Source organism: Bacillus rossius, chromosome 8 (assembly GCF_032445375.1).
Source record: "Bacillus rossius redtenbacheri isolate Brsri chromosome 8, Brsri_v3, whole genome shotgun sequence".
NCBI lineage: Eukaryota > Metazoa > Arthropoda > Insecta > Phasmatodea > Bacillidae > Bacillus > Bacillus rossius.
Window position 1 is genome coordinate 66402174 of NC_086336.1, and position 22338 is coordinate 66424511.

The 22338-nt window shown below is 38.1% G+C and overlaps 1 protein-coding gene across 1 annotated transcript; it reads right to left on the reverse strand.

Moving 5' to 3' along the window:
* Positions 1–458: 458 nt before the first annotated feature.
* LOC134535146 (uncharacterized) lies at positions 459–21812 on the reverse strand. The gene is made up of 4 exons (XM_063374103.1): positions 21604–21812; positions 18228–18519; positions 16490–16610; positions 459–2849 (listed from the first exon to the last, which is right to left on the reverse strand). The coding sequence occupies exons 1-4, from the start codon at positions 21777–21779 to the stop codon at positions 2617–2619; spliced, it is 822 nt and encodes a 273-aa protein (XP_063230173.1). The 5' UTR covers positions 21780–21812; the 3' UTR covers positions 459–2616.
* Positions 21813–22338: the final 526 nt, after the last annotated feature.

Genomic DNA, 22338 nt, shown 5'->3' on the forward strand with positions numbered 1-22338 from the left:
CATTATTTCTGAACCTGTCTCGCCTTGAAACAGCTACACACTCCTCATCAACTTATCGCTTCATACCTACCGCTCTGATCTTCCCAGCATCTCTCTTATCTGCTGTCCCAAGTCTGCCCGCAGTTGACAAAAGATGCATAGTATTGTACATGCTATTTTTGTTTTTAAGGCACTAAATTAATTTGTTTTTGTTCACAGCTATTTAATCGTAGGTCTTATGTTTTTTGAATATAGGATAGAATGACCATGACTTTGAACACTTTAGTTGTTAGATGAATCTGTTGAAGGTAACTTCACTTTACGCCACACATTGACAAAAATTGTCTACAAGAAGGTAATGGGACTGTATGTCTAGACATCTTCCGCCACCCCCAAGAAATAAGCACCATGTATGAATAAAATGAATCTTAGTAAGTTTATGATAATTATTTTGTTTTCTGTCTTAATAGGTACTGTAATGATTTTACATTCACGTAAAAATTTTATTTATTTTCCATTTTACAAAATTTACAATTAAGGCACTTAAAATACCTAAATTTAATTGTTTCAGTGAAATTTACAATTATATTTACAACTGTTCAACTCACAATTTATATGAAATTTGAATTTGCGCAAAACAAAAAACTGTACAGCGAGTATTCAACTTAACATTAATAGGTACAATGTCTTAAAATAGTTCTCATATTAGCAGGCTAGAATTGATTGGCTCAATAATTAATAGTTGGTAAACAAACAACTTACTTTTTTCTTAAACTAAAAACAAAGAAACTTCAAAATTTAATTCCATAAAAACTTAGGTCTAAGTTGTGCAAGATGAACAAGGTGGATATGTATATGCTTAACAAGAAACTCAGTATGCACAATGCTAAGAGGCAGGGAAATGTCATACATGCTACACTTCAAACAAAGGAGCACAGTTTGTCACGCAAGCTGCAACAATAATCCTCTCGCGAGACTTGTCCTCAAGACAGCAGCCAATCAACAGCGATGACACCGCAGCTAAGATGACAAGGAAAGCCTCACTTACAGACTACGAATCTGGACAATATTCTATTCCCTCATACAGCAAAAGTGGAACAATGGTACCTACATAAGGTACAATTAAATTTGCAAGTCTCAAACTACGAGGCACGCTTCAGCAACACGTCAACACACCAACGTGATTTCAAATAAACTTCATACCTAAGTAGAAGCTACCAGTGTGTTTACTTATTTTTAATTATAAGCTGCTATCATGTTTTAACTTCGAGGAAGTGAACCTCAGTCATTGTTAAAAACTCAAACTTTTAAAATTGTTAAAACAATATATCCTACACAGTTGGATTCACTTTTGACTAGCAACAATTTTAAAACATATTTAAAGTGAAATGTTTACTTCCATACTGTTTTTCACAATTATACTTTATACACATCAGTATTAAAACTAATAGGTAGGCCCTACAAACAGTATTAAATCTAAGATAAAATTTTGGCGTCAGTTGAATTAGGTAACTTAAAAATTTAGATAGAGCAACATTTGAAACAACCATTGCAATAACACAGACATTTTACTGTCAGTGCTTTCTACAATTAACAATGACCACATTTACCTCCAATGCACGATAGCATAGCCATAATTAGTTGACGACTAAACATTTTTGAGCAACTTCCTACACATAGCCAACTACAATCCTACTTTGTAATTGCGGTTGTATAATTTACCCTTAAAATTTACATTATTTACATTCATGAAAATATTCATTCAATTGGCTGAGGCCTGTAGTGCTAGATTTTACTTTTATTGAAACTAAAGAACATTAGAAAATAGGCTACACTTAAGTAGGAACTAAAATACAAACAAATACAGAAAATAAACTGATTTAAAACAAATAGTTCACAAAATTAAATTTTAATAAACGAAAATAATAAAAGCATGGTACGTACATGGTACATTGGGCTGGTACGTACCGATATAATTTCACTCATTAACTTACTTTTAAATGCATTTAATATTTCAAATAGTTTGTATAAATAATTAGCATTTATTATATCAAAATAACTATACGACTTTGGTGTAAAGGTTTCCAAGTTGAAAAGTGATCATAAGAAAAACCAAAATATATTTTATCATCTAAGATTGAATAACATTTGCATTGACTTCAAACTTATTTAAAAATTAAAACTGGACTTCTGTACAACATTGTATATTTCGGTTTATTTTTTTAATAAGGCTTCAGTTAGCGATAAAATGAGTGTCGCACCATTGGGCGAGTAGGAAATGCATAGGGCCCGTTTTACAACAGCTCACGTAAACAGAGATGGATCTCCCGGAACTTTACAGTATCACGTATACTACTTCCACAATGACCGGGAAAGTAACAAATGGCAACCAATGATATTATATTAGTTTAGTTAAAAAAAAAAAAATGCTTCGAGATCATAGTATGCGCAGAAATTACATATACAATAAAATAAAAGCCAAAGTAATAATCGAACCCTTGATATTCTTGTATGTACTTGAAACAAACATGGCTACCACCGCAGCAAAGCACTCGGCTTCTATTGTTCGCGCGGAGCGAAGGAAACGGAAGGGTTGTAGTGACTGGACGCTGGCAGTGCAGTAGTTTGCGCGCGCCGTCAGATGACGAAGCCCTCGGCGCAGTGCTGCACTCTGTTGTCCGGCGGCGGGTACTTGCAGCACTGCGACGCCATGACGCCCAGGCCGGCCAGCAGCAGAGACAGTCCCGACACTCCACAGATGGCTCCACCCACCATGTCGGCTAGCGGCGTGCCTGGCCGAGGCTTGTACACCAGCAAGGTCACGAGGCCCGCAGCCGTCAGCACACTGAAGATGGCCAGCAGGATGTAGCCTGCCGCAACACGCATCCCTCTACCACCTTACCACTCGCACCTTGTTTCTGGTATAAAACAAAGTCGCTTCTCGCTCTCTGTCTGTCCCTAGGTATGCTTACATCTTTTCAACTACGCAACGGAATTTGATGCGGTTTTTTTAAATAAATAGAATGATTCAAGAGGAATGTTTATATGTATAATACATGCATAATATAGTAGAGAAACACTGATAATTTTAGAGGTTTCTAATGTGATGTAAATAAACACATTTTTTTTTGCGCTTACATTGCAAACGCTGGCTGAACCATACGAGATAGATCATGTTGTTGATAATTATTGTTGATTATCTTTTGTTTTTAGTAGAACGAATAGTAAGTAAAATAATTTTTTATTTAATTATCGAAAATCGTAGTTTAAGGTAAGGTATTTAAGTTCAAAAAAGAACAAAATAGAATAGGTTTCTTTTGTTGTTGATATTTGTTGATTATCATTTGTTTTTAGTCGAACGAATAGTAAGTAAAATGTATAGTTGAGGTATTACGGGTGTATTGCATTGCACCCGTGCGAAGCCGGGGTGGGTCGCTAGTCTATCATATAATGCAGCACAGTAGATTGCTGTAAATATTTGATCTCGGCTTTCCTCGAGAGTTTTAATCAAAACAGAAATTTATGTAAAAGTAAGTATATTAAAGGAACTTTGATACTTTTTAAATTGAACTAAGTGTTTGTAAAATATACCTACTTGGACCAAACCTGTTATTTTCATACCTACAGATATTTACTATTTTATTTACTTTTCGGGTGCTTCGTTGGTCCTTTGAAATCAACTAAACGGAAAACCCATTCAAAAAAAATGGCGCTAAAGACGAAATTATATAAACATACAATTCAAAAGTTTTTTTGTAAATTCTTTTCACGTGGTTTTACATTTCGGTTTTACCTACTCCTCATGCTTCTCATTGGCGAATATTGTTCATGACGTCGGATGCTGACTCAAGTTAGTCCAGTCATTATAGTAAGTTCACCTCGGAATTCGAGATACCCAGCTGTAAGTCTCTAAATACTTGTATATTGACACCCTAAAAGTTGTCTCAAAACCTACATATGGTAGGGTGTACGCAACTATTAAATTTCAAGGTCAAAGGTCACAAAAATCGGTTTTTTGCGCTTTTTTTTGTAAATATCTCATTTCCTATGGGTTTTTTGCTATTTGTATTTATTACCAATATTGTAGAATACAAAATTCTCTACAAATTTTGTTTAAAAAAATTTTTCATACGGTGAACCGTTTTCGAGATCGAGGGCGGAGAGCGCGCGGTCACAGCATGACTTCAGGTCAACCGGTGCCTCCGGTCGAAAACGCGCCATATATAGTTGGTGAACTATCGATAAATCAATCTATTATAAATATTTGTCAATTTTTATTAACTATATTATATTTTATCATTTTTTTCCTAACCTATCCACTTTTTATTCAGTATTAATTTATTTAACAACACTTACCTGCCCATGGAATTGCAGAATTGTTAAAGAAAATATAGGAATTATATTTGAATTTTAACCTAATTAATATTAATATTTTCTTACATGATGAAAAAAATAAATAAATTATGAATTAATCTTTTTATTAAAAAATATCATTCAAACCATTTATTTTTATTAAAAGTAAAAAATGGAATAAAGGGTACAAAAACTACAATTTATAATTTTAATCATCTTCTTCCTCTTCATCGTCGTCTTCCGGCTGCTGGTAAATTTCAAACTGGTCTTCATTATCGTCTTCAACGACATTTGTCTCAAGTTCTTCCATGATGTCGGGGTCAAAGGTTCCATCTTCGTTAATGTCGCTCTTATATGGTAGAGCATTGAGACAAGCTTGCCCATTACATTGGCCACAAGCTAAAAAGCATTGCAAGCCCGCTTTCCTGCATCCGCATCGCGAACCACAACCACTTTTGCAGTTGCAGAAAATTGTATTTAGCAAATCTTCTGGAGCAGGTGGTAAAATTGTCATGATAGGCTCCAGAAAATCGTTTCGCATAGCCCAACCCCATTCCTGGGGTTCCAAATCATAGCCTAACCAAGTTTTAACTTGATAATATACACGTTTGACGTAGTGGAAGGATTTTAAAATTTACAGATTTGAAAGAAAATGAACTTAATTATTTTCTATTTAAAATGTCATTAGTGTATATGGGAATATAATTATATTATGATTTAAGTTTTTCCCTTAATTATTTTTTAATTTTAGGAAACGGTTATCAGTATTATTGAAAAGATATAGATTTAATGCATGAAGAAAATGATAAAATATAATATAATAGTTAATAAAAATTGACAAATATTTATAATAGATTGATTTATCAATAGTTCACCAACTATATATGGCGCGTTTTCGACCGGAGGCACCGGTTGACCTGAAGTCATGCTGTGACCGCGCGCTCTCCGCCCTCTATCTCGAAATCGGTTCACCGTATGAAAAATATTTTTTTAAACAAAATTTGTAGAGAATTTTGTATTCTACAATATTGGTAATAAATACAAATAGCAAAAAACCCATAGGAAATGAGATATTTACAAAAAAAAAAGCGCAAAAAACAGATTTTTGTGACCTTTGACCTTGAAATTTAATAGTTGCGTACACCCTACCATATGTAGATTTTGAGACAACTTTTAGGGTGTCAATATACAAGTATTTACTGACTTACAGCTGGGTATCTTGAATTCCGAGATTCTTACCTAATTTAAGCTTAAATGACTGGACTAAGTCAGACACTCCGGTCAGACTGTGCCATCACCTGACGTCACGGGTCACGGGAACCAATCAAATGCCTTATCCGCACCTGCACATCAGCTGCGCATCAGCTAGACTCATCACAAGGGCAGTTCCAACTGGAAGTGAAGTTTGCAGGTAAACGAAACTTTGTATTTAGACTTAAAGAAACTCAATAAAAAAAATGTTTTGTGGGGTATGTTTGATAAAACATTTAAGTAATTTAAAGACTCGTAAAATTATTTCCATTTTATATTTGACTTGTATTTAGAACTGAATGAAAAATTAAATAAGTTTATAAGGAAGATGAAATAAATGCATGCACATGCATATAATCGTAACTACGAAACGAAGGGGTGATACTAATGGTGTTTTAAAAATAGCTATTATCGAATTAAATTGTTTAAAAAAATTATGTTAACGTCCTGATCAGCTGGCTAATTCTGTTTGAAGAGGCCAGACATGAACCCGTCCGAATTCGTACACAAGGTAGCAAGTAAAGTACACAACTGCGTACTTTAATTTGAAAACACGTGCTATAAATTTTCAAGCTTTTGTTTTTTCATCAGCCTAATTACTTCACGTAGGCGGCTTAAGGGGCCCGCCTCGTGGCCGATTTTTTCATCGCTCGGGCTCAAGAGTTGTAGTTTTTCCTCCAAGCAGGGTGGCGAGTCGGAGAAACACTGAGCAGGGAGGAGGGCAGCTGGGGAGTGGGGGGGACACAGCTCCGGCCACCTTCCTCTTCCCTTCTTCCTTGACGCGACCTTGAACGCAACGCGGGAGGAGGGGAAAAGACAGACGCAGAGAATGAGAGAATGATAGCAGGCCGTGGTGATAAGGAACGTGTAGCTGGCGACCGCTCGCTTCCCTGTCCACAGCAATGCATATTTGTGTCCTGAATAATCCACACGCTAGGCTATCCCGTACAAGACGCACAGTATAAGCCTATATTACGCCAACAGTTTCCCAAATTATAATGCTCTATCTGCTTATTATAGAAACACAAGTCTTGCAATTTTTAAGATCGATATAATATTACCTAAAAGTACAGACCTATTAAATTACTGGTAACTGAATGATAAAATTTTCTAGCTCTGCTTGAACCAATAAACATGCCCAGTTTAATACATTTTCCTGTCATTAAACTTTAGCGTAGATTTAACTTATATCGGTTTAAAAAAAACCTTGTTCTAAAGGGGAGTATGTGCAAGTAAAAAAGGTAAACATAATTTCTGATGAAAAAGAATTTTTGGAATTGGTTTTTAAATGACTTTGAAGAAAGCATTTTTTTTTTTAAATTTAGTTGATAACCTAATCTGGAACATATGTTTCGTACGTTGGCGTTTCAACTTCTTACACTTCAGAATTTAATCCTCCAGTTATTGTTTGTGAAGGTTAGGACCGCATATTCTTCATTTAAATTAAGCCCATTACACAGCTGCCAAATTTATGCTATACCTTCAATTATACCCATGGGGATAAAAATGAGCAAAAGTTTATCTAGCAGAAGAGAAGAAATAATTAGTTACTCCATTCACACGATACCTAGAATACTAACAGAAAACCTAACAACGCATTTGCCGACAAATCATGCTTTTTGGGCTAGGATAGACATGTTATTGTCCATTCAACCAATTACTGAAAATATATAAAAAATCTCACGGTGTATTTAAAAATAATGTAACCTGGTGGATGAACTTGGTATTTAATCTTCCTGACTTCACTTGCAAAAAATAAAACAAATTTGTGCGGTATTAAAAAAAACCGAGCAATTGTAAAATTAATGAAGTTTGCTCAAATGTAGTTTATTTATTATATATTCATAAGATAACATAAATAAGACAGCTCATTCAACTAATTCACAATATTAAATGTGCTATTTGTATTGTACTAATTCCAAATGGTCCCGATTCACATATTTTATACGTACGTACATACTGATTGGTTACTAACTTATTCTACTACTTAAAAGAAATTGTAATTAACAATTTTCGTTAACAAGTGAGACAAATAAACACGCTCAGTTTAATGTAGTAGTTCGCATAGTAAACTGAAATCTGAAGTGAAGGAAAACCATCGCATTTTCGTTTCGACTAACAGGTGTGGGGTTTCTATGATTTGCTAAGTTTATTCAGTAATAATATATGGAGAATAATTTCCTAATAAATTTAGATAATTAATTATTTGTTAAAACTACTTGTATTAAACAATCAAACCAAATGACTAAGCTATAAATTTAATGTTATTATAACAATAGGATAAACAAATAAAATGTTTTAGTAGGTATTTGCTGTAAGCATATTTTTTGAATCAGTAATATTTTATCGAAAAAAAATTATATTCCATTACCTAAGTTGAAAAATAGCGCGCTTTATAGACGCACAACAAAGTCAATGGGAACTTTTGTAGGAGATTATGTATTATCAGTAGAGCAATGCTGTAACTATTTTAGTTTACCAAATATATTTCAGAATACTCCAATACCATAAAATTTAATTTGGGAAACTAATACGTTTCCTAATGTTTGCATAAGTTAATATATACAGGTTTATGTTCTTACACGCGGGTCAATCATCTTGGCAACATTGGCTCGTGGGTAAAGCAGAAAAAATCGAACACGTTCTAGTACGGTTTTAGCTAATATTTTCGGTATGAAAACCTTTATTCCCAGTTACAAACCCCTTGAAAGGTTGCTGAAATGCTACCCACACGGGAGCAGGCGCGCTAACAGAAAATTTTTATGGAAACTGCTAAGGGAATGGGCATCGTAGTGGTCGCAATCATAAATGTATATATATACATTTGATATGTAAATATGTGTATGCATTTACATATATACATATAAAGTGTGTGTGCATATAAAACTAGATTTCTTATTGTTAATTTTTTTTTCACATGTATTGTACAACTGTGGAGTTGGTTAAAAACCAGTGATTTTAAACAAGGGACCTTACAGTACAATAAGTTCAAATTAAATTTAAATCTACCAAATTTAGACCAAAGTATCACTCACTTAGATTTACTACACCTCTAATTTACATCATAAACAGTAGGAAATCAGTCATGGCATATCTCATTTTTATGATTCATGCTTTGCCCAAATTTATGTTTCATAATGTATGTGGCAGTATTGTTTTGTTGTTTACTACATATTTGACACTCTACAGGTCCCATTTCTGTATGGTTCTAACTGCTACAACGACAAATATAATATGTGGTTACGCTAGATAAATTGTAATTATTTCGTATGCTTTAGCCCGAATCAAAAGGAAAGGAACTTGTGTGTCACTGTCATATTAAAACTTACTTAAGCTTTTCCTATTCAGAATTAAAGTAGTTCAATATTGCTGTATGCAAAGTTACTTGCTTACGCAATCCTCCAACATACACTGACTGAATTTCTTCATGGTACTTACAGGCATAGTTTTTTACTGTAACAATATGTAAAGCAATTTCGTTTGCGGACAATCCATTTATACAGAGAGCCAAGATGTTAAACATCAAAAATTACAACTCGATCACAAAACATACCACTCAGTCACACACTTCTTGATAGAGGTGCCTCACGACAGAGGTGTAAGATAGCATAGTTCGAGATTCTCAGCCTGTACCTAATTATTAAGAGCACATCAAACTCGGCATATAGACAGATTTACTTGGAAACAATAAAATAATAATTCAGAATCTAAATTACAAAACATTTCACAGTATTAACTTACGTGACATAGCGTTAGCCTAATAAACACTCTCCCCGAGCGACTGGCTCGGCTCGCCGGGCGCAGAGATGCACGACACAGGGCAAAGCACTCAAGGTCAAAATATCTAACGCGCATTATCTGTTTTGTAAAATGGCTGGCAGAAGATAAAAACAAAAATAATATACAGAATGAAGCACCCAGTGAAATACATTTTTTTAAATATAAACATTAATGTTTATTTTCTTATGAATAAAGTACGATTTTTACGATTTTTAGAAGTTGAATAAATGCTCTTAAGTTAGATGAAGTCATTATATTATTTTCAGCGAGAGCATTTTGAAACATTAGGCAGCGCAAGGAGCCCCGATATATTTGTATGCAACTTCGTCATATTTTTTGAATAGCCTACTATGTCACAATAAGTGAAAAAAATAATGGAAATAAGAATGCAATTCGACGATATTATAAGGGTTATATATTTACTAGCTGCAGTACCCGGCTTTGCCCGGGCTGAACACCGGGTGATATATTGTCCGCGGGTTACAGCAAAATGAATAGCGATATGTCCAGTGTGTTGGACATTAAGAAATGATACATAATTACTGTTTGTGTATCTGTGACCTATGATTTTCTGTTTACCCATGGCGATCGGTTGAAAGGTTTAGAAGTTGATGCGCTACAGCGCCATCTAGCGGCGAGTTACAAAAAAAATGGATAGCATAAAAACCTTCTTCATGATAAAAACACTTCGATGTGCCAAATTTCATGGCGATCGGTCAAACGGTGTAAGAGTTTATCGACGTCATACATGCCAACATCCAATTATATATATTCTTATATTTCGAAATTTTAGGGCTTTCACTTTTGCGGAAAGTGGATGTTCAGGACCTCGAATGGTTTGGAACACTCCATCTCGAAAGAAATGATATTTGAAATTCCTGCAATTTTCGAAATTTTGGGGCTTTGTCCCCAGAGGGGGAGTGGTGATTTTGAGGACCCTGAATGGCTGAGAAACAATAAAAATCGAAAGAGAATGATATTTGAATTTTTTTAAATTTTGGGGTTTTGACCCCTGAGGGGGGTGGGTGTGTTGTTGAGGACCACGAATGGCTCGTAAACACTCCAAATCGAAAGAGAATAGGCTTTTGGAAATTTTCCGAAATTTTTTAATTATTGGGTCTTTGACTCCTTGTGGGGGGAGGGTAGTTTGAGGACCCCGAATGGCTTGGAAACACTCCAAATAGTAAAAAAGTATTCTTAAATTTAAGAAATATTTCGAAATTTTGGGGTTTTGCATCCCCCCCCCCTCCCTCAAAATTGGGTGGGAAGTCGACTTTGGGTAAAAGTTCCACCATGCCCCGGACACTTTAGTTCGTAATGACTTAATTTTAATACAATTTCCTCCAATTTTTCGAAATTTTGTGGCTTTCACTTTTGTGGAAGGGAGAGGGGGGGGGGGGGGTGGAGGTTCAAGACCTCGAATGTTTCGAAGCACTCCATCTCGAAAGAATAGATATTTGAAATTCCTAAAATTATCGAAATTTTGGGGCTTTTTCCTAGAGGGGGGGGCGGGGTGTTCGAGGACCCTGAATGACTCGAAAACACTTAAAATCTAAAAGAAAAAGATTTTTTAAAAAATTTAAACTTTCGAAATTTTGGGGCTTTAACCACCTGGGGGGGGGGGGGGGGGTGATGTTGAGGACCCCGAATGGCTCGGGAACACTCCAAAACGAAAGAGATATAAAGGAATATAGGAATGTAGGCATTTACTGTACTACTATCTACCATAATAACAATATTGACAAATAGAAAAACTTATTACCTACCTATTAATAATTTTCTAAATAAATTAATAAATAACTCTATGTTTAAGAATTTACGTACATACATAATATTAAACTTCAAACTATACAAATATAAATATTAGTAGGCCCTACCAACCTATGAATAAATTTCGAAGAAATTTATAAGTTTACGAATTTATATACCTACTTAATATTAAACTTCAACCTATCCACAGAATAAAAACCTAAGAATATTAGTGTAATTAATTTTTTTTATTTGTCATAATACCTAAAATACGTATGTTTCCAAAATAAAACAAAGTATAAATAATGACCAATTTGACAAAAAAAAATTGTACAACTCGAATGACATTGAAAACATACACGTGAAATTTAAAAGAATTATGAGTGCCCTAGGTAGGGAGAAAAAATATAGAAGAAATTAAATTTAATAAATGGGTGCGTGTACTTAGGTACGCGCATGAGAAGTTATACTTCTTTGGCATCATTAAAAAATAGTTTTTAATTGCATGCAAAAATATTGCGTGGAGTCCCTCCGCGCGGAAGAAGTGAAACTTCGTAATGTGGAAATGAAAATAGGAAGGGGTAGAAATAGATTTTTAGTGAAATCATATTGTATCAAATCAAAATAAAAAAAATAAAGGAAATAAATGTGTAACGATTCATAGATTGATCTTCAGAGAGAGAGGGAGAGAGAGAGAGAGAGAGAGAGAGAGAGAGAGAGAGAGAGAGAAAGAGATACATATTTAATGACTATAAAACTTACTTTTTTATGAGAGCAGATTTTCATGAAATAAATCATGAAATCATTCAACGATAAAAGCTGTTTATTTAACTAAGCGGACGGGTTCGCCCGAAGGAGAAAATTGACGCGGCAAGACCTCGTGGACATAGAGAAATGACACACACTCACTATTTGTGTGTTTATGAAACATGATTTTTTTCTGCAATTTAAATTGTAATATACAAAAACGGTATTGAAAATTGAAACAAATATGGTGACACTACAAACTGTCAAGATCTTTATTTTTTTCTTACTCTCTACTTAGTTCCTTACAATAGAAAAACGTAACGTAATGGCTTGAAAGCTATTGCACGGCAGGCATAGAGGAATGACACTAACAGTTTGTATATCTATGACACACATTACATAAAATTAAGATATATTTTTTTAACACGTTTAATTATTTTTTTTTTTTTTTAGACAAAATATAGCCTATGTCCATCCCCAGGATATAATCTATCTCCTTGCCAAATTTCATTACGATCCGTTCAGCCGTTCAGCCGGGAAAAGGTAACAAACAAACAGACAGACAGACAGACAGACAGAGTTACTTTCGCATTTATAATATTAGTATTGATGAGAATATTTTAAGGAAAAAATATTAACTAAATATTTTTGACAAAAATATTTTTTTTTTTTTGTGAAGACGCGTCGTTGTAGATGGAAAAGAAAGGTCCATTTACAGTTCAAAAATTTTCATTACAAAATTTTAAGTTTTCCGTACCATGAAACAAATAGGGTCGGCGTTACATTCTACATCAGCATACAGTATGTGCGAAAGATTCATCCTTGGATCGTCTTTCATCAGATACACATTCCTAAAATAATTTCATTTCTAGTGATGCATTATTTTTAATTGCACGTTTCCTTTGAATAAGCACAGCAAGTTTAAAAGGAATGTTGCCTCAAATTTACATATATACGTATTACAAAAATTTAACGAACGATTGTTTCGTCAATAGGCCCTACACGTGTTATTATTACATTATAGGAAAGTTTCACAACAAATGCTGATAATCCTTCGATTGTTTAATATTAGTTATATAGAATACGTTATACATAAAACATGTAAAAACGACAGTGTTCATGAATATCGTAAATAGAAAAAACCTGATATACGACAACGGGCCGGTTTTATTAAAGCTTTAATATTGGTATTATCATTAATATCGATATTAAAGAAGGTAACATAAAAAAATCAATTTTAAAATTTGAGATATTTGCTAAATATTTTCATTGCAGGGTTTTAGGTGGTAAATGTTTTTTTGTATAATTCCAAAGCAAAATTTAGGATTGCAGTTAGCGTAGCATCGGTAGGCAACACGTAGTTCATAGTCAGCAGTTCGGAGTCGCCAGTCAAAATTACATAACATGACCAAGGGAGTATTTGATTAAACCACATCATCGCGAAAGATTTTCTGATAGGTGAAAATATTTTGGCAGCTGGCGGTCTGGCAAGTTGTTTCGGGCCGAAGCCCGGCCTAGCCTCACCACCTCCACCTCCTAGGACTGAACCCGTGAGGGTATTCCAGGAGCACTAACTTTTCTTCTTTCATCCTGATGTCACCTGGTCTTAATGGCATCAGGATGTTTGGCCTCGGATGTTCATATGCCATGTTTTTGAATGGTTAAACACCATTCGTTTGCCTCAACCAGAAACAACTTATCCATTCTGTTTGAGCCGCCGTGCCTGCAGCCAGAATATAGCTTTGTCAATTTTATAAAATACTTTGTCAGTTGCATCCATGCAGATTTTAAACACGACGGCTGATGTTAAAACTCTTCAGTCATTCCGCGTGGGATCTCTTGTATGCCATTGCTCCGGGACGGTCTGGCAGTCCGAAATGAAGTTAGATGATATCCCACTGCTCGACTGGCGACTGCTGGACTGCTGTCTGTGGAACAGTTTATCTCCGACTGCCGCCTGCCGGTTGCAAGTTGTCAAACTGCGGACTGCGCATTGTGAATAAGGTCCTAGATGCCGAAACGTCCGGCGTCGCCTCTTCGTAAGCAAAAGAAACTAAAATTGAACATTTATATCCAAATGGTTTTATTCTGCGGGCTATAATGTCAGGCATGCAGTCCGACTGCCGGGCTCGGGTGCTTGATGAGAATGTGACGTGAGACGAGTGGAACGGTATGTGCACAGACGATAACTTTTTTCCGCAATGCGTAACACGCCAGCGCACAGAGAGGTTTAAGTGACACGAGATATTAGTATAAACACAGCGTCGTTTTTTTCTTATTTTAGCGGTGGCTACACATTACACGTCTCTTAGTAACCTGTGGAATTCGTCAAGGTTTTACAATTAGCAGCGGCGATAATGCAATATGATACTTTTTTTGAACCGCTCTCACGGAGTTCCGTTTGTCAACTGTGAGTCTGAGCTTAGCGAGATTGACACGTGTACGTCTCCGAACGCATACACTTCCAACTTCCAGAACCGCACGTATGTTGCTAGACTCCGACGTTTATGGTTTGAATCACCGGAAAAAAACATAGAAGTGTGTACTAATCGTACGGCCATTAATGACATGCAACAAATGCTATTTATGACTTAATTCTTGTTTTCTGTATAAAAATTTTCAAATGTGTAGAGGTGTTCCCACTACAAACTATCACAGTCAGCCATGGACAGCCGGCAAAATACTATTTGTTTTAATTGTGACTATAATGACAAGCTTCTATGTCCAAATTAAACTTACACTGTCTGAAATACTGCAATATTTATGCATGTTTGCACACACCGAACAGTTTGAAGCTAATTGCTTTGGGCACCAAATTCTGCTTACCAAATAAGAACCCCCCCCCCCCCCTCCAAAAAAAAAGGCTCTTCTTATTCTTACGTTCATTCACAATTGAAGTTAAAAAAAAATACTTTTTTAAATGTTACGTGAAATTCTTTATTTCAACTTGGCGTTTTTAAAATGGTTAAATGCATATTTTGGTTAAAAGTGTTGATTGCATATAAATTTATACCATTAAAAATATTAATGGCCACATATAAAATAAAATTAATAAATACGTAACTAACAAAGCCATATAAAATCGATTTGAATATATCACTTGTATAATGAAATATTACTTATGCCCAACGATTTGGCGTTTACTTCCTTTAATGGTTTTGTTCTTCTTCCGAGGTGCATTTTGTCGTAACCTTGCCTTATGACCCCGCCTGCAGTCACGCTGAATTCTAATGTCGTTCGGCCTCAACACAACTAACTGTGGAATACGCGTGTACTCAGCCCGGTCTGGTGTCCACAGGCCCGCCCTAGCCGGGGTGAGTATTCAGACCGGGCAAGCGAAGCACAACTGAAAGAGGACAGGAAGAAAGGCAGCGCGGAGACCCCCCTTCATCCTGCCTCGTCATCCAAGGTCAAGCGGCCGTGGCGGCGCCACATACCGGGAAGAACATTCGCGCAGCACACGTCGTAGAAATCACGGTTTTTCTCAAAATTTTCCGTTGTGACCTAGTGCAAATTATATACGCAGCGAAAGAGAAAGGATTGGTGCACGATCCAAAAGTGGTTTTACGCAATAGTAATGAAAACTGTGAGCTTGGCGTGCCTCTGAAAATACGCTAATTAGGCTTATTCAGCATGCATTTACTAATCGACTATATGTCTGAGACATCTTAAACAACTTTAGGATCATGCCCGGTACCTTAATCTCTTTTATATCCGAAATCGGTAATCGCATGTCAAATAGTTTCGATAAAAACAACTAATTGTTAAACCTCTGCAGCTCACTTTGCACTGCATGTAGGCGGGCCCCTTAAGTTGACGTAGCCTAATAGTTACACTAGCCCAAAATGATTATTTCATAATTCCGGTAGCCTAGTTTGTTGAAGCACAACATCAAATAATACATCTGTACTGCAAAGTGAAGCAATATTTAAAATATTCAATATGGTGGGGTATGTATGTGTGTATGTATGTATGTATGTATGTATGTATGTATATATATATATATATATATATATATATATATATATAGAAGAGCGTTAAACCGTTCCAAAGACCCGGAAATTTCTCAGATTAAATGAACTGGTGGTGAGAAGGTTGCTGTCCTTCAGGGAAGATTGGTTTAGTGTTGTACCAAAGTTAATTTGTTACTTTTACATTTTTAATTGTCTTATAAGACCCCTAGGTTATGGCGAAAAGCAACTGTCCAATTGATAAAAGTTGAAAGAGACGAGCAATGGAAATCGGGGGTGAGTAGAGCCAGCAATCAGTACACACCAAGAGTGTATGCAAAATTTCATTTAAGTATGGGAAGCAGGAATAGAACCATTTCCCCCACTGTTTGCTTTCAAATTCTTTGTGGGAATGATAGATTTTTATAGATTTATAAAGCTTTCGGGGTCCATATGAGAAAAATTAATTTCAACCATAAAGCAGTACCTACTAAAAATAGGAATACTTTAGTGAAATGCATTTTTAAAATAGGTAAAAGTGTGTTCGTGTCACAAGGCACGTTTCGTTGGTTATTACTATAAGCTACACAATATAAACACCAGGTCGACGTCAGAGCCCGAGGCGAGCAGTCGGACAGACACAGGGTCGCCGCTGCGGGGCTGAAGAGAGAGACAGGTACCTGACACGTAATTCCTGTTGGGGAACCACAGCCAGGCGCGCGCGCGCAGTCCCGCGGCGCCCAGCAGGAAGGCACAGAACCCCGACACCAGCGCTATGTCGAGGAAGTAGCGGCGCCCTTCCTGCAACACGTGTTCCCTCACATCACTCTGCTGACTACAACATGCACTTACCCTGGCGAGCTGGGCACGCAGCTTATTTACCAGACGTGTACTCTATGCACTGCCCCTGGCGAGCTGGGCACGCAGCTACTCTACCAGACGTGTGCTCTATGCACTGCCCCTGGCGAGCTGGGCACGCAGCTACTCTACCAGACGTGTACTCTATGCACTGCCCCTGGCGAGCTGGGCACGCAGCTTATCTACCAGACGTGTACTCTATGCACTGCCCCTGGCGAGCTGGGCACGCAGCTTATCTACCAGACGTGTACTCTATGCACTGCCCCTGGCGAGCTGGGCACGCAGCTACTCTACCATACGTGTACTCTATGCACTGCCCCTGGCGAGCTGGGCCCGCAGCTACTCTACCAGACGTGTACTCTATGCACTGACCCAGGCGAGCTGGGCACGCAGCTACTCTACCAGACGTGTACTCTATGCACTGCCCCTGGCGAGCTGGGCACGCAGCTTATCTACCAGACGTGTACTCTATGCACTGCCCCTGGCGAGCTGGGCACGCAGCTACTCTACCAGACATGTACTCTATGCACTGCCCCTGGCGAGCTGGGCACGCAGCTACTCTACCAGACGTGTACTCTATGCACTGACCCAGGCGAGCTGGGCACGCAGCTACTCTACCAGACGTGTGCTCTATGCACTGTCCCAAACGAGCTGGGCACGCATCTACTCTACCAGACGTGTACTCTATGCACTGACCCAGGCGAGCTGGGCACGCAGCTACTCTACCAGACGTGTGCTCTATGTACTGCCCCTGGCGATCTGGGCACGCAGTTACTCTACCAGACGTGTGCTCTATGCACTGCCCCTGGCGAGCTGGGCACACAGCTACTCTACCAGACGTGTGCTCTATGCACTGACTCAGGCTAGCTGGGCCCGCAGCTACTCTACCAGACGTGAGCTCTATGCACTGTCCCAGGCGAGCTGGGCACGCAGCTACTCTACCAGACGTGTACTCTATGCACTGACCCAGGCTAGCTGGGCCCGTAGCTACTCTACCAGACGTGTGCTCTATGCACTGCCCCCGGCGAGCTGGGCCCGCAGCTACTCTACCAGACGTGTACTCTATGCACTGACCCAGGCTAGCTGGGCCCGCAGCTACTCTACCAGTCGTGTGCTCTATGCACTGACCCATGCTAGCTGGGCCCGCAGCTACTCTACCAGACGTGTACTCTATGCTTTGACCCTGGCGAGCTGGGCACGCAGCTACTCTACCAGACGTGGACTCTATGCACTGACCCAGGCTAGCTGGGCCCGCAGCTACTCTACCAGACGTGTACTCTATGCACTGCCCCAGGCTAGCTGGGCCCGCAGCTACTCTACCAGACGTGTGCTCTATGCACTGCCCCAGGCTAGCTGGGCCCGCAGCTACTCTACCAGACGTGTACTCTATGCACTGCCCCAGGCTAGCTGGGCCCGCAGCTACTCTACCAGACGTGTGCTCTATGCACTGCCCCAGGCTAGCTGGGCCCGCAGCTACTCTACCAGACGTGTGCTCTATGCACTGCCCCAGGCTAGCTGGGCCCGCAGCTACTCTACCAGACGTGTGCTCTATGCACTGACCCAGGCCAGGAAGCAGAAGCCCGCCACGCACGTGACCAGTCCGCACAGCACCAGAAGCAGCCCCGACACGAACAGGGTCGCCGTGGGCGGGTCCTGGTGTGGCTCTGGCAGGGTGATCCAGGACGCCTTGAGGCTGCGACTGGGCGATGGGGCTGGTGCCTGGGGCCGCATGGTCGGTGTGGCGTGCAGCACGAGTGGTGCTGGGTCCTTCCTGGGCGTCGTCTCTCTCTGGTAACACTGCCTGGCGCCCAACTCCACCGAGGATACCCGCCTCTGCAGCGGTCTGCCGCTCCTGGACACAAGGCACCACGTCTTATTGCCTGACTCTGATTCCTCTGTGGCGGGTGATGAATGGACATCCCCATTCCCCCGGTCTGATATATAATCTATTATCTCATTACCACCAACAGACGGAACTAATATCTACGACCTATGTTTCTCCCATCTACAATTCCCTTGTACACGTGACGGAAACAAGTTGGCAAGAGCTGTGTTTCAGCAATTGGTAAGCGATCTTGAGAATATGAGCTACTTGGGTAAGGTAACTAATAGATTTTTTTTTGTTATTTTCTGTATAATTTCTTTTATTTATGTTAGTAATGTAGCTCCGCTAAAAAAGAGATAAATTAGTGAAGTAATTAAGTTATTGTAGCTTGGTACAACTCTGCAATTTATTTGTAATGGAAACTTATCAAATAAATAAACATGCAATTTATATATTTTTTATATCTTACTTTATGGAATAAAGTTAAAGATAGTTAAACTCAGTGCAATAAAGTGCTTCTTTTGTTACGCGCATATCCTAGGAAATTTTGCACGACACAGTTATAGACATTATGCCAAACTTGACTCGTTCGGGTTTCGAGGTGTATTTGTAATAAGTAAGAATAATTATTAAAGAACATTCTAAAATTATATTTATTTTCTTGAGGTACAATAAAATGCTATAACTGAAACAGTGTTAAATTGTTATGGATAATGGTCCACGTTATATATGTGAAAGAATAGCTACTTCTGTAAAATTTAATCCTCTAATGCATAAACATCTCATATGAGGCTACAAATTAGTTCAGCATTTAAACAATAATTACTATTAAATGAAAATGAATTGTTTAGTACTTATATTTTTACTGATACAGCGATAACTAAGTAGTAGAAACAACTACTAAAGCTGGCCAGCGAAGTAGTAGTTATTTTATGTAACCTGTATTTTTGAAAGCCTGAAATGCTAAGATTTCGCAGTACGTAAAATTATATAATGGTGTAGAGATATGTTAATTCTAATCCAAAAATATTTATTTCTGGTTAAAAACAGTTTGCCTTCTACTTTATTTTTGTTATAATTTCACTGCCTCATTGTGAATACTTAAATAATATTAAATATTATACTAAATATCCTTAATGTTTTAAATTTATGTGTAAAATTATTTCATAAATCAATGAAAACAGTTCAAATAAATTATCTCTTCAAAATTTTCTAAAAAAAAGTTTGATAACAACTTTTACTCAGTTATTATGGTGTTTGTAAATATTTATTTATATAATAAATTTTTCTAATAAAAATTAAAATTGAACTTGCAGTAAAAATTTGGTAAACTATTAAACAAAAAATTATGTGTTTTAAAAATGTTATCGTTTATAATTTAATTTATATGCGCTTCAGATATGAAATTAAAACAATGTTTAAGTTATTATTATTAGTTCCTACAATATGTATCGATTGTAACGTACAAATCTATAGTACAGTGTCTAATTAAATTGAAGACGATTGTCTTCAAAAAATGTAAACATTTGTGAAAGATTGGTTATGTTATGTAAGATGCATTAAAAATACTGTAAATTGTATGAATGGTTGTTTAGGTTAGGTTAGCGACATCAAAAATACATAACGGCATTCTCCAGTACAAGTGTTTCATTAAAAAAAAAAAAAAAAAAAAAACCCTTTTCTGAGTTACATGTTCTTAACAGAGAACCTTCTCTAGGAAATTACCATTTGTTTAAATAGGGATAACAAGCTGCAGGCAAAGAAGTATAGAGTGTGTTAGCTGAGTTCAGGGAAGCGAGGTGGCAGATTTGCAATTAAAACTGCACAAGGAAAGACTGAATTTTTGAAATGATTAATAAACATAAAATTTATTTATATCGCAAGGAGACAGATTATTAATTTTCTAACCTTGATATTTGAAAGGATTTTTTTTCCGGGATGGGGTTAAACCAACCATCGAAATAATATATACATATAAATATTTTTTTTTCGTATCTATAACAACCACTTTATTATTTTGACGCACAGTATTTTGTTATTACAGGTAGTTGTTTTGTTTATAAATGATTTTATCACGCGTGTTGTCGTCAAGAGTGGTAGGTACTCGTCACAATCGCGGCAAACAATTGATACAAATGTTTAACTGCATTTTAGCCAGACTTCTGTCGTGAATGTGTTTCACTAAAAATATAAAAAAATAAAAACCCATTTCTGGCTATATTAAAAAAAAAATGGACAAACTTAAATGCTCTCGTAGCTTTCGTCCATTTGAAACCTAGGTCGGGGGAGTCAGAAAAAAAAACCACCGATAAAAACCTTTTTAGTCATAAATGAGGCAATCAAACTAATTATAAGTATCAAATGTCTCTTCTAATTTACTTTAATGCAATTCAATGGATCCAAATGGAATTCAAACTGCCATTAATTTTTAACGTATATTTCTCTATACTCTACTATGGTAAAATATCTCTAGTGACGTCACACTTTATTAGGTAGAGTCAGAGGTGCGCACAAGCACACGCATATCACTCCACGACGGATATAGACTTCTACGCATGACTTCCAAATTGGCGTACGATTTTCCAACATATTTGTTGAAATCAGCTGATGTAAATAAGGCCATTGTGTTTGTTTAACAGTACTCAAACAAATACACGTTTTTAAACTGAAATGCACTAGTAACTGAATAAAAAATAAACACGTAGGCCATAATACATTGAAACTGGAGCACACAAACTACTTGTTAGAGTTTATAGCCTCAACAGTGTGACAGCTACGTCCGCCATTTAAGTTTTACAGACAAATAAGTCGTTCTCCCATACTGTACATTATTTTCATCATCACATTATTTTGCAAGCACACTTTAAAACCATTTCACCTGAAAATTTGCAAGAAATATGATTTCCAAACGGTTTTTTTTCTTTCAGAAAGCAGATTACAGAATACTGCGAGAAAAAAAAACTGAAATAAATTTAAAATCGAAATTTGACGTGAATCGCCTGATGTTCGAGTGTTTTCCACCTTCCCATCCCCTGACCTCACACTTCAGGCAGGCATCGCAACCATCCACACGGCAGCAAGGGAAATGCTAACACCGCCGAGAGCGCTGACCTGGTGGGCGTGCGGGCAGGCGGCTCGTTGCGCCGGCGGGGGTCCGGGGACCAGCGCCAGTCCCTCGGGGGGGACTCGTGGTGTCCCGGGGGCGGCCACTCCAGCCGCCGGCGACTGGACGCGCGCCACTGCGGACTGCCGGGCGCTGAGTAGCCGTGGTTGCTGTAGCCCGCCATGTCACGTCATGCCTCGAGCCGGGACTAACGGCCGCGTCCTGCCGGGGGACTGCCGGAGGGGCGGTCCAAGGGGAAGGGATGGGGGTTGAAGGGGCGGCGATGCAGATCCACTCCTGCAGGATCACCAGGGGGGTTAGAGGGGGGGGGGGGCAGTTGGCGCGTGCCCTTCGGGCGCAAGCTGCGGCGCGTTTTCCGTTACTGGCGGATGAGGGCTCCGCGTCTACAGCCCGGCGCGAAAACATCCGCCTGTCACTCTCGGGAAGGACTGTCAGTAGACTGATGTCGGAGAAACGACTTTGCTTGAAAAACGGTAGAAAAGCCACCTTCGACAAATTTTTAAAAATACGAATTTAGAAGAAAATAACAAATCAATATAACGGTAGTGGTATGTCTGTCAATTTTTTTTTTTAAAAAAGGGGTAGGGGGGTAATTGTAAGTTACAGTTGTCAGACGAGGTGAATGGAGACTAAAACACACAGAAAGTCAGGGATGTCGCAGAGAGGACTGTCCACTCCTGTAGCAGGGGCACACCTGCATCGCCTGGAGCGACTGGAGCGAT

Coding starts and splice junctions, on each gene's coding strand:
- LOC134535146 (XM_063374103.1), bottom strand. CDS start 21,779: ATGGCGGGCTACAGCAACCACGGCTACTCAGCGCCCGGCAGTCCGCAG. Junction 18,520..21,603: donor CCTGCCCGCACGCCCACCAG/GTCAGCGCTCTC, acceptor CCTTGTGTCCAG/GAGCGGCAGACCGCTGCAGA. Junction 2,850..16,489: donor CAACAGGAATTACGTGTCAG/GTACCTGTCTCT, acceptor GTGTTGCGGCAG/GCTACATCCTGCTGGCCATC.